We start from the raw sequence: 17140 nt of genomic DNA, 5'->3' as shown, positions 1-17140 counted from the left end.
ACTTCCATATGCCATGTCATCTATCAGTTGGGAGTGTTTATACCTTATTTCATCTCTTTCATGCTCATTTATGATTTGAATTAGATTAGCCCAAGGTAAACCTATATAAATTTGACTGTCCAATTACCACATTTTTGGATAGTGTGCAAATATAAGGGTAAATAAAAGCTGTTGGTGTAGAAAGGGAGATATTTTTTAATCTTCCTTTCAAGGAGAAAAAGCGGTTACATTCAGATTTTGAAATGTAACGAACTTATGAACTTCTTTTTTTTTTTTTTTTTTTGCCAGTGCATCAAAAAGCCTGTGACTTCCTTGCACTATATGACAAATGCTATTTCTATACTTATCTACTGGAAACTGTACTTCGGTGGCTAGATCCAATCCAACAACTGAGGCCCCTAGATTCTATCTAGCCACATCAGTTTATATTGCCTAATGGTAAAAAAAAAAAAAAAAAAAAGTAAACTGCAGCCATTATCAACCCACTGCAGGATAGAAGCCTCCTCAACAATTCATGCTGAGGAAATTGGACCGTAATCTGCCACGCTGGTCCAGTTTGGGTTGGCAGATCGGCTGTATTTAGCAGTCAGGGGCTTTGTTATTTGTTAGTTTGTTTGTCATTTGGTTTTTAGGAGCATTAGCAACTAAGACCATATTGCTCCGGGATATGCGGTGGTCATTCCCTGATCTTTCCGCATCCTCCATATTTGGTGGTGACGGGCTCGAACCCCGGTCTAATCAAGAAGCGTTTGCTACGCACTGCTGCTCCTTCCCACCTGGCTATGGAGGCACTAACAGTCAGGGGCTTGAACCCTGGCCTACTCAAAGAGCGTGCGCTATTGCACTCCCGCTCCTGACCACTCAGCTATGGAGGCCTTGGAAGCAAATCATCTTTGTTGTTTTAATGGAAGCACTTTCAACGTATGCTTTTTTTTTTTTTTTTTTTTAAACTGAAATCCTTGCCAGACCACCTTGAGCCATGATGGGAAAAATTATTATAACAATCTTCAGACTAAAAAATCAGCCTTTTTGGTATTCATGGCCAAGCACTATTCAAAGATTTATATATCATGGTAAACAGGGTTGCCCAATCATCAAGGTAATCCTTTTCCATCTTGGCATACTTACATATCAGCATGTGACCTCCCTAAAGAGCAATTGGTAGAAGGAGGCTGATAATCCATCACATGTCTGTCTGCAACTCTCTTTAGCAAACAGTGCTGAATACTCTTTACTCCTTGTCAATCTACAAATATGACTTTGTAGTCAAAGTTGTTTAGGAAAAATCTGCCACTGTCTTTCTAAGCATTATTCTTTTATGTGCAATGAGATCAATATTTTTTATTACTCTTTATTGTACTATATTTGAGTGGTTCTTGAACATGAATACCAAAAGGTTGGTTAAGAGTCTGATAGGTTTCATAAAGACTTTCCATAACCTACCAGAAAAAAAAAAAATTTAAATATAAGAAAAAAAAAAAAAAAAGTATAAAAATAGAATGCAGATTATGAATGAAGTAAATGTGTGTCTCTCCCATTTTTCCAGCTAACATATCCTGTCCCCGGGGCAACCTCATCCGCAGGCGGGGGGAGATGGGCCTCTGTCTCCTACCCTCCCTGCCTCCCCAGTACTTTGCCTGGTGGGGCTCATCCCCACTGACCTCTTTGGGGATGCCTATTCTGTCATCCCCACCCTTCTACCTGTTCCCCCCAGCCTTCAGTCTCCCTCCACTCTAAACCAACCAAATATGCCCCTAACAATGCCGCCAAATTCTAATCAATGTCTAAATCCAACTGCTTTCTCATAAACCTCTTTCGGCCTTTCCAAATTCTAGTGGTCAAATTTTTATGTATGTATATATATATATATATATATAGATAGATAGATAGATAGATAGATAGATAGGCCTTGCCACTGAAATCCTCAGAAATTAGTCTTACTTAGATAATCTACTGGGTGCCTAACCTGCCCCCTCATGGCAAAGTGTGGGCAACAGTGGGTCCCAATAGGGGCCCAATGGCTAAATGGTCAGAGAAATAATAGAACATAACACTACACAACAAACCACTCCCACACACTTTTTAAATCTCTGGTCTCCACAGAGTTCTGTGTCGCACATACAAAGAATACAATGCAGAGATGGGGGAAACCCCTGGTGCCATCAGACAACTAACACTTAGCAAAGAGCTGACTCTGGATCAATCACATACAGACCTACCACTACCAAAGAAATATTGTATATACTGATTCTTGAAGTGTCAAGGCTTTATCAGTGATGATGTATAATCCTCATACAGTCCTGTCCTGGGTACAGATGAGGCTACATTCTCTTTTGAATGTGAATTTGATATAGTTTTCTGTCAGTTTCCCTGTAGAGACTACAAACAAGTGACGTGCAATAAACTATATATATTTAATAGCAAAATTCATGGTATGGACAGGCAAATTATGCCAGATTAAGCCTATAATCAAACTTTGGCATAGAATTCATAAAGAAGTTTCTGTTGAGTGCTAATGATCCTCTGGTGTAAATTGTGGCACCATTTTAATCATTAGGCAAGTTTTTATGCAAATATCCAGTTTTATTCTAAATGGTATAAATACTCAGCATTTATCTTTTATTGCTTTTTATAAACCTGATCAATATATATATATATATATATAAAATGTTCTCATAACAAGTATTCATTTCAGACTTAAAAAGCATGAAAATTAAAAAATTGGTATGGATTATGACAAGGGGCTCTGCCTGTAATAGCAGAAATACCTTAGGTGCTTCCGTAGCCAGGTGGGAAGGAGCAGCGGTGTGTAGCACACACTTCTTGATTAGACCAGGGTTCGAGCCCGTCACCACCAAATACGGAGAATGCGGAAAGGTCAGGGAATGACCACCGCATATCCCAGAGCAATATGGCCTAAGTTGCTAATGCTCCTAAAAACCAAATAACAACAAACAACAGCAGAAATATCAAGTGACCATAATGGAATATAGATAAGTAGATTAGAGTATAAATGGAGGAATGCTGACCACATCAGATGTATTAACAAAGGAAAAACTAAATAGATATCTGTAAAATAAAAGGTAAATTAAAATAAAATTAAAAGAAAATACATATAGCACTTAATGGCATAGATCCAATGAGTTTAACTTCATTGTCAAGGGTCAGTAGCCAAAAACAATGGAAATATAGCAAAAAGCAAGGCCTTTGTTTCTGATTTGAAATATACGTAGCAAGAGGTAAAAAAGTAGGCTGGCATATATTTCATAGCCGACCCAACAGAGACCAGCAAGGAAAGGAATGAAATCCAGATCAAATCTAAAAGTATAAAATAAATAAATAAAATTAAAAATTAAGATAAGATTAAATAAAAAGAAATAAAATAACAAGCAACCCAAGAGGAATATAAAAACAAAAGTAATGTAAATTACAGACGAAATGATATTGACAAAGGCAGGATTTCATTCCTTTCCTTGTTGGTCTCTGTCGGGTTGGCTATGAAATATACATCAGCCTACTTTTTTGCCTCTTACTATGTATATTTCATATCAGAAACAGAGGCCTTGCTTCTTGCTATATTTCCATTGTTTTTGGCTGCTGACCCTTAATGACAAAGTTGAAATCATTGGATCTATGGCATTAAGTACTACATGTATTTTTATTTAATTTTATTTTAATTTACCTTTTATTTTACAGGTACCTATTTATTTTTTCCATTGTTTATACATCTGACGTGGTCAGCATTCCTCCATTTATAATCTAAACTACTTATATATACAGGGTGTCTCAAAAATATTGGTAAAAACGTTTAGGGGAGGTAGGTAACATCTAAAGGAATGTGAATCGCATAGGAACCCATAACCGGAAACGTCGTTTGAAAATGGCAGAAGGTTATCAAATTGTAGCAGGATACTTAATGATTTTGTAATAACTGAAAGCAAAGTGGAGGAGAAATTGTTGAAGTTAAACAAGAAAAGCACCTGGGGTGGATGGGATCTATCCAGTTATATTAAAGGAGGCGGCAAAGCAACTAAGCAAACCCTTAGCCATAATTATGAGAGCATCCTTGGATTCAGGGGAGTTCCCCACGGACTGGAGATGTGCAAATGTATCCCCAATTCACAAAGGGGGATCGAAGAGTGACACGAGTAATTACAGACCAGTTAGTTTAACTTCTGTTCCGGGTAAAATAATGGAGTCAATGGTTAAAGATGCATTGCAGGATCATCTAGACAAGACTGCAGCAATAATTCAGACAATGCATGGGTTTGTTAAGGGAAAGTCTTGTCTGACAAATTTGATAGGATATTATGATGTGGTTATAAAGGAACTGGATGCAAAAAATAATTTTGATATAATATATTTGGATTTCAGGAAAGCTTTTGACACTGTTGCGCATGGAAGACTATTGTACAAATTGGAGCAGAATGGTATTAAGGGTAAGTTGCTACAATGGATAAAAGGATGGTTAAGTGCGAGAAGACAGAGGATGGTAATCAATGGGTGCTGCTCTTCGTGGACTAATGTTATTAGTCGAGTCCCACAGGGTTCGGTGTTAGGTCCACTGTTGTTTTGTATATTTGTCAGTGATATTGATGAAGGTATATCAGGCTTAATGTCAAAGTTTGCAGATGATACAAAGGTTGGCAGGGTTGTTAATGACAGTAATGGCAGTGTGCTACTGCAACAGGATCTAGATAATTTGGGCAGATGGGCTAAGAAGTGGCAACTAAAGTTTAACCTTGACAAATGCAAAGTACTGCATATGGGTAAAAGTAACCCCAGAGAAACGTACCAACTGTGTGGTACTACACTTAAGGTGGTAGAAAATGAAAAAGACCTGGGAGTAATTGTGTAGTCAGATATGAAGTTTTCTGAGCAATGCAGACAGGCTGCCAGGGCAGGTCATGGGGTTTTGTCAATGATATATAGGAATTTTGCTAGCAGGGAGAAGGAGGTAATTGTCCCTCTGTATAAGGCAATGGTCAGGCCACACCTTGAGTACTGCGTACAAGGCTGGAGGCCTCATTTTAGGAAGGATGTAGATTTACTTGAGCGTGTACAGAGAAGGGCAACAAGATTGGTGAGGGGGAATGAAGGGATCCTCTTACCAAAAGAGGCTTAAGTTCTGCAAATTGCAGTGGTTGGAGACTAGGCACCTACGCGGTGATCTGATTGAGGTATATAAGGCCTTGAATGGGTTGAGCACGCTGAATTCTGATGGGATCCTTCCACTTCTTCAGATTACGAACCTAAGGGGGCATAAATTCAAATTAAGAAAAGACAGATGTAGAATAAATGTGCGGAAATTTGCCTTTAGCCAGCGGGTGGTTAATTGCTGGAACAAACTTCCATCTGTCGTTGTAGTTGACGGGTTAAATAAATTTAAGGAGGAACTGGACAGGCATTTGGAGGGATTTTTTTTTTTGGCTGATGCTACATAATCTCATACACATGTTTTCTTGCATCACGTGCCACTACTACTACTACTACTACTATGTCACTGGAAAATAGTAGCAGAGGCACAAGAAGCAGAAATGACAAAAGACAGTAATTAGTGGCAAACATTTATTTGACATAATATTAACAATGGAGTACAAGATGGATGCATTTCATGATGTTACAACAGATGCTCAAAGGTTCGACCATGAGACGCGATGCATGCATGACACCGACCCAGCATGGATTGGCGGACACGGTCGAACATACCTGGAGTTTTTTTGACAGTAGCAGCAGCGCAGACAAGTCTCGCCACGAGATCCATTTCAGTCTCCACAGGCGATTCATACACAATAGATTTGAGGGTCCCCCACAGAAAGAAATCAAGGCTCGATAAATCAAGTGAGCATGGGGGCCAGGCAATTGGTCCACCATGGCCAATCCATCGATGCCCAAAACACCTGTTCAAATGGTCACGAACACACCTTCCATAATGGGCAGGCGCCCCGTCATGTTGAAACCAAATGTTGGGTCTCACAAAATTGCTGGAACATCATCAAGTAACCCTGGTAGAACTTGTTCAAGAAAGATCCGAAATTTAGCGGAGTTCATGCGGGATGGTAACAGGTATGGGCCGACTAAGCAGTCACTGACCATACCTGCCCACACATTTATTGCAAAGCGATGTTGTGCCGCATGGGTTGGGGCACACACTGTGTGGGTTGTCGTGAGCCCACACATGAGCATTCTGCTGATTGAATAAGCCTTCCCAAGTGAAATAAGCCTCATCCGTGAACAAAACATAGACTGGAAAATTGAAGTCTTGAACACTTTCTTGGAGAAATCACTGCGCAAAAGCCACACGTGCAGGATGATCTTGGGGAGCAGTAACTGAACCCTTTGGAGATGAAATGGGTGTGAGGAATCGTTGTGCCAGACATGCTATACACTGCAACGAGACACTCCTAAGGCAGTGGCAATGGCACGTGTGCTGGTAGTAGGATTATTCTGGACAGCATTCAACACACTTTCTTCCATGGCAGGAGTTCGCGTCGAACGTGGTCTGCCCGCACTACTCCTGTTACCTCTAAATGACCCATAATCTCACTAATTTTGATGCACACGTGCAAACAGACGGTGGTCCGGTACATGTCTGTCTGGCAAGCGTTCTCCATAAATTCATTGAGCGGGTCGTCCATTGCCATCTGCTAATCCATACACCAGGTGCATGCCTGCCAGCTCACAGTTCGTATATCGATGCATGCTCTTTGTGCGGCAACCACCCCGCCATCTACAGACTTACAGTGACGTTTCCGGTTATGGGTTCCTATGCGATTCACATTCCTTTAGATGTTACCTATCTCCCCTAAACGTTTGTACCAGTATTTTTGAGACACCCTGTATATATGTATATATATTAGTCAGATTTTAAACTAGTTTTTTTAATAGTACGTTGTAGTTATCTATACTATTTTTAGCATGTTTAAATTAATGTTTATGTGCATTTTACTGCCTTTTGATTTATTTGCATTTTTGATATGGAAATCTAACGGTTTTAATCCATTTCATTCTAGGTCTTGGTGCTTTAAGGCCTTAGTGCCAGTGCACTATTAAAATCCTATCGATCAAAATGATAGCGAAACATCAGTGTACCTGCGAAAAAGGAGGTATAATCTTATTACATTGGCGTTCTCTTAGTATTAGTTTTCTCTGTTCACCAAACTGGCCAGAAAACTTAATTGGTAATATATTTAATTAATTAAAAAATGCTACATAAAAGCTCAGTAAATCTGGCAATACTGGAACTTAGCCCTTGTCAGATTTTTTGAAACATAATATATAGCACTGCTGGTGAAATGCACAATTCCTTATTGATTATGCAGTGTCCCATTAAAGCAGTGTTACCACTACAGTAGCTATAGGATTGTAGAGTATTGCACATCTTGGTAAAGTTTCTTGAGAAAGAAATAAAAAATATCAATAAAGAAAGCCAAACTATTTGATAATAGCAATCGAAGTTCCCAACCTTTACACCAGCTACAGAGTGCCTTACTAGTTACTCAATTGCCATTGCAAGGCTATCATATGTATTTATTATATGTAACCAGGATACTGTAATGGCAATTATAAATTACTTTATGACCACAGTAAACTTTGTCATAGTTTCCCAAAGCATTATTTCTTGAAAACTATGCATTTATGCTATAATTCCAATTTTATTATCAGCGATAACATGTTTCAACCTAACTTTCATTATTAAAAATAAAGAAAATTAGGCTGAACGTTTCTGGCATTGCATTACAATCTACACAGAGTTTGAGTGGAATTGGGAAACACATCTAGGAAATTTTTATGCAAAATTTTCGTAAAAAGTACCAGATGTCGAAGTTTGCAGATGATACAAAGGTTGGCAGGGTTGTTAATAACAGTAATGGTAGTGTGCTATTGCAAAAGGATCTAGAAAATTTGGGCAGATGGGCTGAGAAGTGGAAACTGAAAGTTTATCATTGACAAATGCAAAGTACAGTAAACCCCCCCCCCGCTATTTGCGGGGGTTACGTTCCTGAGAAATGTCGCGAATACCGAAAACGCGAATACTGAGTTATGGCTCCCGTAGTAATAAAGGGGTTCCGTTCCAAAGTATGAAATATATAAAAAAAAAATAGTCTAAAATTTTGTCTATGTATGTATTATATGTACCTTCATAATATGACTATGTACATAGACAGTACATAGTGAAATGCAAGCATATGGCATCGAAATGAAAATAAGAAACAATTTAATATTAAATGTAATATTTATTAGAAATTTCAAACAAATCTTTCAAACCAGCGCCTTTGCTAGCAAAAAACTTATCCCGCCAGTGCTATCACCAGTTTCGCTAAAGTGTTGATAAAGGAGTTTTGCCTTTTCACAAATGATGAGTGAACTTAACGGAATTTTATTTTGAGTTCAGTCTTCTATCCACAGATTTAAAGCTTTTTCCATTTTTTCTAATTTAACATCACGAGTTACAGAGCAAATTTTTGAAGCAATTAGCGCGTTTTCACAGACACTACGGTGGATTTTTTTTTTTCAGATTTTCTGATAGATCGTACTGTTGACTCATTGATTTTATAATGTTTTGACACTGAGGAAACACTTTCACCATTAGAAATTTTGTCTAATAACTCAATTTTATTTGCTAATGTAATCACCTTCTTTGATAATTTCACATTTCTCTCGTTATTCGTAGCCATATTTTTGGACGGGTTAGAAAGAACTTGTCCACAATAAAGTCACTTTCTTCCATTAACACACTCGAAAAAGTCTGTTTACTGCAAAATGGTAGATTTATCACTTTTGTAAGCATATCAATTTATAAATTGATAAATTTATTCAATTTATAAGCATATAAATTAAAAGGAAACGACGAAACCTTCTATGACAAGCTAATAACACATACTGAACAAGGATTAGCGAGAAACATCCACGCTCACGATTTTGTCACCCCTCTCCCCCACCCACTGAGCGTTGTTTTGACCGGGAAAGATAATTTTAGCCACACCCATGTTTTTTTATGGCTGAAAATATTCACGGCACTTTAAAATTCACATTTTTCTAGGTTTAATTTTATATTAAATCAGCGATTGCGAATACAGCTACCACGAATAGCGGGGGTTTACTGTACTGCATATGAGTAGAAGTAACCCTAGAGAAACGTACCAACTGTTTTGTACTACACCTAGGGTGGTAGAAAATGAAAAAGACCTGGGAGTAATTGTGCAGTCAGATATGAAGTTTTCTGAGCAGTGCAGACAGGCTTCCAGAGCGGGTCATGGGGTATTGTCAATGATATACAGGAATTTTGCTAGTAGGGAAAAGAAGGTGATTATCCCTTTGTATAAGGCAATGGTCAGGCCAGGCCTTGAGTACAGTATACAGGTCTGTAGGCCTCATTTTAGGAAGGAAGCAATTTATTCTAGAATTGTTTGAGCTTGCACAGATCTTGTTGTTGTTATTTGGTTTTTAGGAGCATTAGCAACTAAGGCCATATTACTCTGGAAATATGTGGTTGTCATTCCCTGACCTTTCCACATTCTCTGTATTTGGTGCTTGTACAGAGAAGGGGAACAAAGGGGTCTTCTTACCAGGAAAGCTTAAGTTCTGCAAATTGCAGTGGCTGGAGACTAGACACCTACGAGGTGATCTGATTGAGGTGTATTAGGCCTTGAATGGGTTGAACACACTGAATTCTGATGGGATTCTTCCACTTGCTCAGATTACGAACCTGAGGGGACATAAATTCAAACTGAAGAAACACAGTTGTAGAATAGATGTGCGGAAATTTGCCTTTAACCTGTGGGTGGTTAATTGTTGGAAAAAAACTTCTATTTGTAATTGTGAAAGTTGATAGCGTAAATAAATTAGAGGAACTGGTACACTTGCTTTCTTGCATCATATACCTCCATTACTATTACTATTATATCTTGTTATCTCATGATCTTGTTTTACTATTTCAGAATATCACAAGTCCATGAAAAAGGTCCTAACTGGAATTCCTCCAGCATTTGAAAGCCATCAGGATGCTTCGCCCCCATCTTCAGCTAAACAATTACCCTTGGCAACAGAAATAAAGCTGCCAAATATAACCCATGCTGTTGAAAAAGAATCTGTGATTTTCAGCACTGAAAGTTCCAATAATTTCAGTACATCAGTTATTATAATGGCACTTCTAGCATTACCTGTGCTTTTTATGATTCTCATAACAGTGGTTATTCGTCTTAAAAAAAGAGGTAAGCATGTAATATTCAGCTGTCTTCTTTAATATTATAAAGGAAGCACATAAGAATTACTGTTTTGTTTATGAAATGTGATCATAAGGTGATATTATAGTTACATGCTGGAACTAATGACATTAAGAGTAAGAGATCTGCAGATTTACTAAACAAGTACAGGTCAGTGTTGAAAAAAAGTCACGAATTCGGTTGAATTTGAAAGTGTCTGCAATACTGCCCAGACATGATAGGAGAAAGTATATGATGGGAGCTTTGTCAATCAATTTGACCCTTGAGAGATTGTGTAAGACTTGTCAAGTAGAATTTTTTTCAGCGTGGTCTGTGCTTGTTAACATCCCTGTAGGAGAGACTGCTTCTACAGGGATGGGTACACTTAAATAGAAAAGGTACAAGAATATTTGCTGATGCTATTGAGGCAGTGTTAGGTTTGTTGGAAAACTGCTAGTTGGGGGGGGGGGGGATTACCAGACTAAACAATTGACAGTGACCGCAGACAGAGGTGAAAGTGATTCTTGCACTCCTTCTATTAGAAGGTGCAGCAGCGTGGAAATCAAAGTGCTGGGGATTTCCAGAACTGCTGAGAATCATAGTGGAACAGGTAAATAAATGGGTTGTGTCAGAGTAACTAAGAGTAGGAACAGGTGCATGTATACTTGCATGTACACCAATGCTAGAAGTATAGTTAATAAATTTGATGAGTTTGAAGTGCTAGTCAAGATAACAAAGGTGGATGTTGTTGGGATATCAGAGACGTGGTGTCACACAGATTTAAGTAGTGCAGAATTGGAATTTGCGGAGTACAGTGTGTACAGAAAGGATACACAGGACAGAGAGGGAGGAGGGGTTATGCTATTAGTTAAGAAACACATAAAATCTAAGGAAGTGCATCCATTTGACATGAGTGGATAGTGCAATGTTGAATCAGTGTGGTGTGACCTAAGCACTGGGAAAGGGAAAATGAGAGTAGGTGTGTGTTATACACCTACTATAGGCTTAATGAATCTGATGAGTATAACAATCAATTGTGCAGAGAAATAACAGTGGGCCAGGAAATCAGAATGTTTTATAATGGGGGATTTTAACTTTCCAGATATTAACTGTAACTTGTGGTTTGGTCACTCGCACACTAGCAAGACTTTTTTTGTATTTATTGGATGACTGTTTTCAACAGCAACAGGTTCAAGAGGCAACCAGAGGGAGTAATACTCTTGATCTGATTATCAGCAGTGATTCCTCATGCATTAAGAATTTCCAGATAAAGGAATCACTGGGTGACAGTGATCACAGTGTGCTGATGTGTGATTTACTTAAAGATGTAACTACCATGAAGGGTAAAGGGAATGGCTTCTGCTTTCGTATAGGTGACTACAGTGGTCTCAGAGAGGTTTTAAATTCTATACAGTGGGATAAACTGATAATGTTGCCAATGGTGAATTCTAAATAGAAACCCTTCAGAGACTTAATCTTGAAGGCTACTAGGTTTTTCATACCAACTAAGAAATACTGTTCAGGGTTTAGGACTAAATGGATATCAGATGAATTAATGAGGCTCGTGGCAGAGATGAAAAATGCATGGGATGCATATAAATTATCAGCCAAAACAGAAGCTTATGGCAGATATAAGCTAGTCCATAATCAACCACAAAGGAGGTTAGGGAGGCGAAAACAGATTACGAGAAATCTTTGGCAAAGGATGCAAAGAAAAATGGCAGAGTTCTTTACTTGTGTTTTTTTTTTTTTTTGTTTGTTTTTGTTTTTTTTTTTTTTTTTTTAGGAGCATTAGCAACTAAAGCCATATTGCTCCGGGAATATGTGGTGGTCATTCCCTGACCTTTCCGCATCCTCCGTATTTGGTGGTGACGGGCTCGAACCCCAGTCTAATCAAGAAGCGTGTGCTATGCACTGCTGTTCCTTCCCACCTGGCTATGGAGGCGCCTTTACTTGTGTAAAGAATTCATCCCCTTCAATAAGGAAGGGGATGAATCAGCTTGTTCCACTTAACATAGATGGTTCGACTATTGATGATCCTGCTCAGGTAGCTGATAAACTGAATCAGTATTTTGCATCTACATTCGCACATGAGGAGTTATTCAAGGAGGGGAATGCCAGAAGTTTATCAAACTCTAACAGGGAGATAAGTGATTTTGTAATAACTGAAAGCAAAGTGGAGGCGAAATTGTTGAAGTTAAACATAAAAAAGGCACCTTCAGCAGATGGAATCTATCCAGTTATATTAAAGGAGGCAGCAAAGGAAGCAAGCAGACACTTTGCCATAATTATGAGAGCTTCCTTGGACTCATGGGAGGTCCCCATGGACTGGAGGTATGCAATTATATTCTCAATTCACAAAGGGGGTTTAACTTGTGTTCCGGGGAAAATAATGGAGTCACTGGTGAAAGAAGCATTGCAATATCATCTGGACAAGACTGTAGTAATAGTTAAGACAGAGCATGGATTTGTTAAAGGGAGGTCTTGTCTGACCAATTTGATTGGAAGTTATAATGTGATCACAAAGGAACTGAATGCCAAAAACAATTTTGATATCATATACTTGAATTTCAGGAAAGCTTTTGATACTGTTGCATGTGGAAGACTGCTGTACAAATTGGAGAGGTATGGAATTAAGGGTAAGTTGCTACAATGGATAAAGGGATGGTTGAGTGGGAAACGACAGAGAGTGGTAATTAATGGATACTGCTGCTCTTTGTGGACTAGTGTTATTAGTGCACTTCCCAAGGGTTCGGTGTTCGGCCCATTGTTGTTATGTGTATTCGTCAATGATATCGATGAAGGTATATCAGACTTAATGTCCAAGTTTGCAGATGATACAAAGGTTGGAAAAGTTGTTAACTGCAATAAAGACAGTATGCTACTGCAACTGGATAAGTTGGGCAAATGGGCTGAGAAGTGGCATCTGAAGTTTAACATTGACAAATGCAAAATTCCTCATGTGGGTAGAAGTAACCCCAGAGAAACATACCAACTGTGTGGTACTACACTTGGAAGTTTTCTGAGCAATGCAGACAGGCTGTCTGAGTAGGTCATGGGATATTGTCAATGATATATAGGAATTTTGTTAGTAGGGAAAAGGATGTGATTATCCCTTTGTATAAGGCAACAGTCAGGCCATGCTTTGAGTACTTTTGTACAGGTCTGGAGGCCTCATTTTAGGAAGGACGTAGAATTGCTTGAGTGAGTATGGAGAAGGGCAACAACGTTGGTGAGGGGAATGAAGGGGTCCTCTTATCAAAAAAGGCTTAACATCTTCAAATTCCAGCATCTGGAGACAAGGCACCTGAGAGGTGATCTGATTGAGATGTACATGGCCAGACTATGTATAAGTATAGTGTGAAAGCATCAATAATACATAGCCAAATCTGAATTAACAGAATGTTAGCAAAACGGCATCGTTTTAAGTTATATCTCATATTGTGAATACCTTCACAACAAGTTGCCATGATATTGCACTACTTCGAATAAGTAACGCTTCACCTGAGAAGAAGCCTAATGTTACTTATTCTCAGATGGATTTGCCATCATTGCACTGAAATGGCAGCAGGGGGAGCCTAATGATGTCCGGAGTTTCCAAGAATAGGTAACAACAGCCTTCTCCACTGGGGAAGCATTGCCTATTCGAGGAGTTTTGAGTTTTTGAGTAGTATGAGTTGAAGGAGTTACTGTCCCTTTCATTCTTGTACACAGTTTCTTTTCCTCTTCCACTCCTACTATTACTTTCCCTCTACCTTTTTGCTTTTCTAAGTCTAATAGGGACAAGTGGATAGTCGAGTCATTATCCCACACATATACAAAATAGCCCTGAAACGGTGCCATCTGGGTGGTGGTATCCATCTGAGAATAAGTAACATTAGTCTTCTCCTCAGGTGAGGCGTTACTTGTTCGAAGTAGTCAATATCATGGCCACTCATTGTGAAGATATTCACCATATGAGATATAACTTAAAACGATGCAGTTTTGCTAACATTCTGTTAATTCATATTTGGCTATGTATTATTGATGCTTTCACACTATACTTATACATAGTCTAGACTTTTCCATAGCTATAAAGCATTTAGGGCTTCAGCCCTAAATGCTTTATAGATGTATAAGGCCTTGAACGGGTTGAGCAAGCTCAATGCTGATGGGATTCTTCCTCTTGCTCAGATTAATAACCTGAGTGGGCAAAGATTCAAATTGATAGTATGAACCAGAGCTGTAATGCTCAATACATTCTATGTTGATATCAATATTTGTAAAATACTAATTCCTGTGATCACGACATATGGTCAAAAAGCATTGTCAGCTTCGGGAAGGAAAATCATTTTGCAATTTTTTCGTTAAATTCTTTTAATTCATTTTCTTATTTTTAATTGTGTTAAATTGGTTTTTAATTGTGTTAAATTTGAGTTTAATTTTGTTAAATTTATTTTTAATTATTTTTTAAATTATAATTAAATTATAACTCTAATATAAGTTTTTCGATTTTTTCGTTTTAATTTCTGGAGAGTATCATACGGAAGTGTTCTACATACTATATTGAGGTAAACTTCTCTTAGTATTTTACAAATAAAGATTCAAATTGAGGAAAGATAGTTGTAGAATACATGTGCAGAAATTTGCCTTTAGCCAGCAGGTAGTTGATTACTGGAACAAACTTCCATCTCTTGTGCCATTTAAGTTGATAGCTTAAATTAACCCAGGGTCCTGAGCTGGATATCATCATTCTTCTCTTTCTTGGTGATTCCCTTCTCTCTCTCTCTCTCTCTCTCTCTCTCTCTCTCTCTCTCAGGGTAACTCGGGATTATTATTTTTTTTTTTTTTTTGGCTGGTGCAGCATGTCTTAGGCTTCCCTGCACCATATAGCTAATAATAATAAATTTAAGGCTGAGCTGGACAAGCATTTGGAGTGAAATGGAAGATTTTTTTTGTTTTTTTTAGCTTATGGTGCATAAGCTTTGCTTTCTTGCATTGTATGCCTCAACTAATGCTAATGCACTAGTAAGATTATTATATATAGCATTGTTACGGGGGACATTTATTACAGGCAGAAAGGATAGCGAAAGTTTAAAAAGCTTTCGCTATCCTTTACTAGTCTATTAACACGGTACTTGAAGATCTCTAAAAATTTCGTATTACAGGCAGAAATTAAATAGATACATTATTACAGGCAGAAATTAAAAAATACAGGATGTTAAGCACATTACTGCATTAGTCCACTTCATAAGGTACATTCTGTTCCCACAAAAGATCAATTAAGCTTGGTCTTATGTTAAACTTAGACAAATATGGTTCAGTCTAAGTTGTCAATATATTTTTAATTGCATAGTCACCCAATAGGTGAGTTCACTATGCTTTTAAAAATCAGAGATACTGCCAGGACATGTGTTTCAAAGCATACTGGCTTCTCATCAGCCAGTGGTGGATGACCTACTTTGGTGAATCTATGCCAAACACACGAACAATTGTACTTTATCTAAGTGAACAGCCAGAGGGCTTATGAAAGAAAAACTTCCATTTAAACCATAATAACCCTAATGTGTGGATATAATAAATTTTATTAGATATATGCAATCGGACCTCTATATAACGAAATCGATCGTTCCCTTGAAAAAATTCATTAAACGGAAATTTCGTTATAAAGAAATATGACCTTTTCAACTATGAAAAATACTGTAAATTCAGAAATATAGTAAAAGATGGGAAATAATTCAGAAATAAGTGGGAATGAATAAATTTTCTAACATTTTAAAAATTAATTTATTAATACATACATAATAAGAAATGACTGCTTACATGATGCACACAATGTATTAGCACACTTTTAAGAATTATGTTGTAAAATATTTGGTTATATTTTGTTGTACACTGGATTCTACTGTACACCATTCATAAAATTGTTTGCATTTGTTTAAGCACTCAAATATATTTTCTGACACATTTTCTTCTCACTGAAGGCTTCGAAGCACAGTTTCAAATACTGCCAACATTTCTTGTTTGCAAGGTTTAATATTGCCCTTATTTTCATCCAACTCATCATCAATATTGTCACTAGTTCTTTAAATACGCTCCAAAATGTTGCATTCGCTAGGATATTCAGCTACCATGAGACCATTATCAACTCCTAAAAGTTCGTCAAGAACAATTTCTTCACTGATCAAACCTCACTTGGAACTCTTCCCAAGATTGCTCAATGTCTTGTAGTAGTTCATCCCTCTTATCACTGTTAATTAGCATTTTAGCAAAACCTGCTTTTGTGAAACAATTCTTAATCGTTGTTTCCATCACATCTTGACTCCACACTTTCGCCAACTCCTATATGCACATCCGCAAATCTATAACAGAATCTATAGGTTGGTTGGTTTCTATTCTCAGTATAATTTTTTTCAGTATGTGTCTATGGTAGTGCATTTTTAAATTCTTGATAATGCCTTGGTCCGTTGACTGCAATATAGACAAGGTATTCGGAGAAAATAAAACAAGCTTCACACTTGTAAATTTCGAAATTACCAAGTGAAGGTGGGCAGAGCAGTTATCAACAATCAACGCAATTTTTCTGTTTTCTTTCGCCATCTTTCTATCAAAATTTAAAATCCACTGCCCAAAAATTTCACTTGTCATCCAAGATTTCTTGTTGTAGTTGTAGTCCAACTCTAATGACTTTACTCCTTTGAAACATTGGGGGTGTTTACTTTTGCCTGTTACCAAAAGCTTCAATTTTTCATTACCAACCATATTTGCACCAACTAAGACTGTAATTCCCTCCTTACTATTTTTACCACCTAAACATTTATCACCTTTAAAAGTCGGTGTCTTGTTCGACAGACATTTTAAAAAATAGACGTTTCATCAACGTTGAATGTCTTTGCACTCGTAGTCCATTCTGTTTTTCAAAACTGTTTCTTTCCAGTGGGTATAGTCTTCGATTG

General features: G+C 37.7%; 1 protein-coding gene across 3 annotated transcripts in view; it reads left to right on the top strand.

The window, feature by feature from the left end:
* The window catches only part of LOC150086985 (peptidyl-glycine alpha-amidating monooxygenase B-like), a 627331-nt gene that overhangs the window by 601939 nt on the left and 8252 nt on the right, over positions 1-17140 (top strand). For all 3 annotated transcript variants that reach the window (XM_090372880.1, XM_090372878.1, XM_090372879.1), the window contains one exon: positions 9942-10214. In XM_090372880.1, coding sequence (XP_090229006.1) covers positions 9942-10214 — 273 coding nt within the window. The remainder of the gene's footprint in view (positions 1-9941; positions 10215-17140) is intronic.

Source organism: Mastigoproctus giganteus, chromosome 4, assembly GCF_048544385.1.
Source record: "Mastigoproctus giganteus isolate SK-2022 chromosome 4, ASM4854438v1, whole genome shotgun sequence".
Taxonomy (NCBI): Eukaryota; Metazoa; Arthropoda; class Arachnida; order Uropygi; family Thelyphonidae; genus Mastigoproctus; species Mastigoproctus giganteus.
This window is presented reverse-complemented; position numbering and strand designations above follow the sequence as displayed.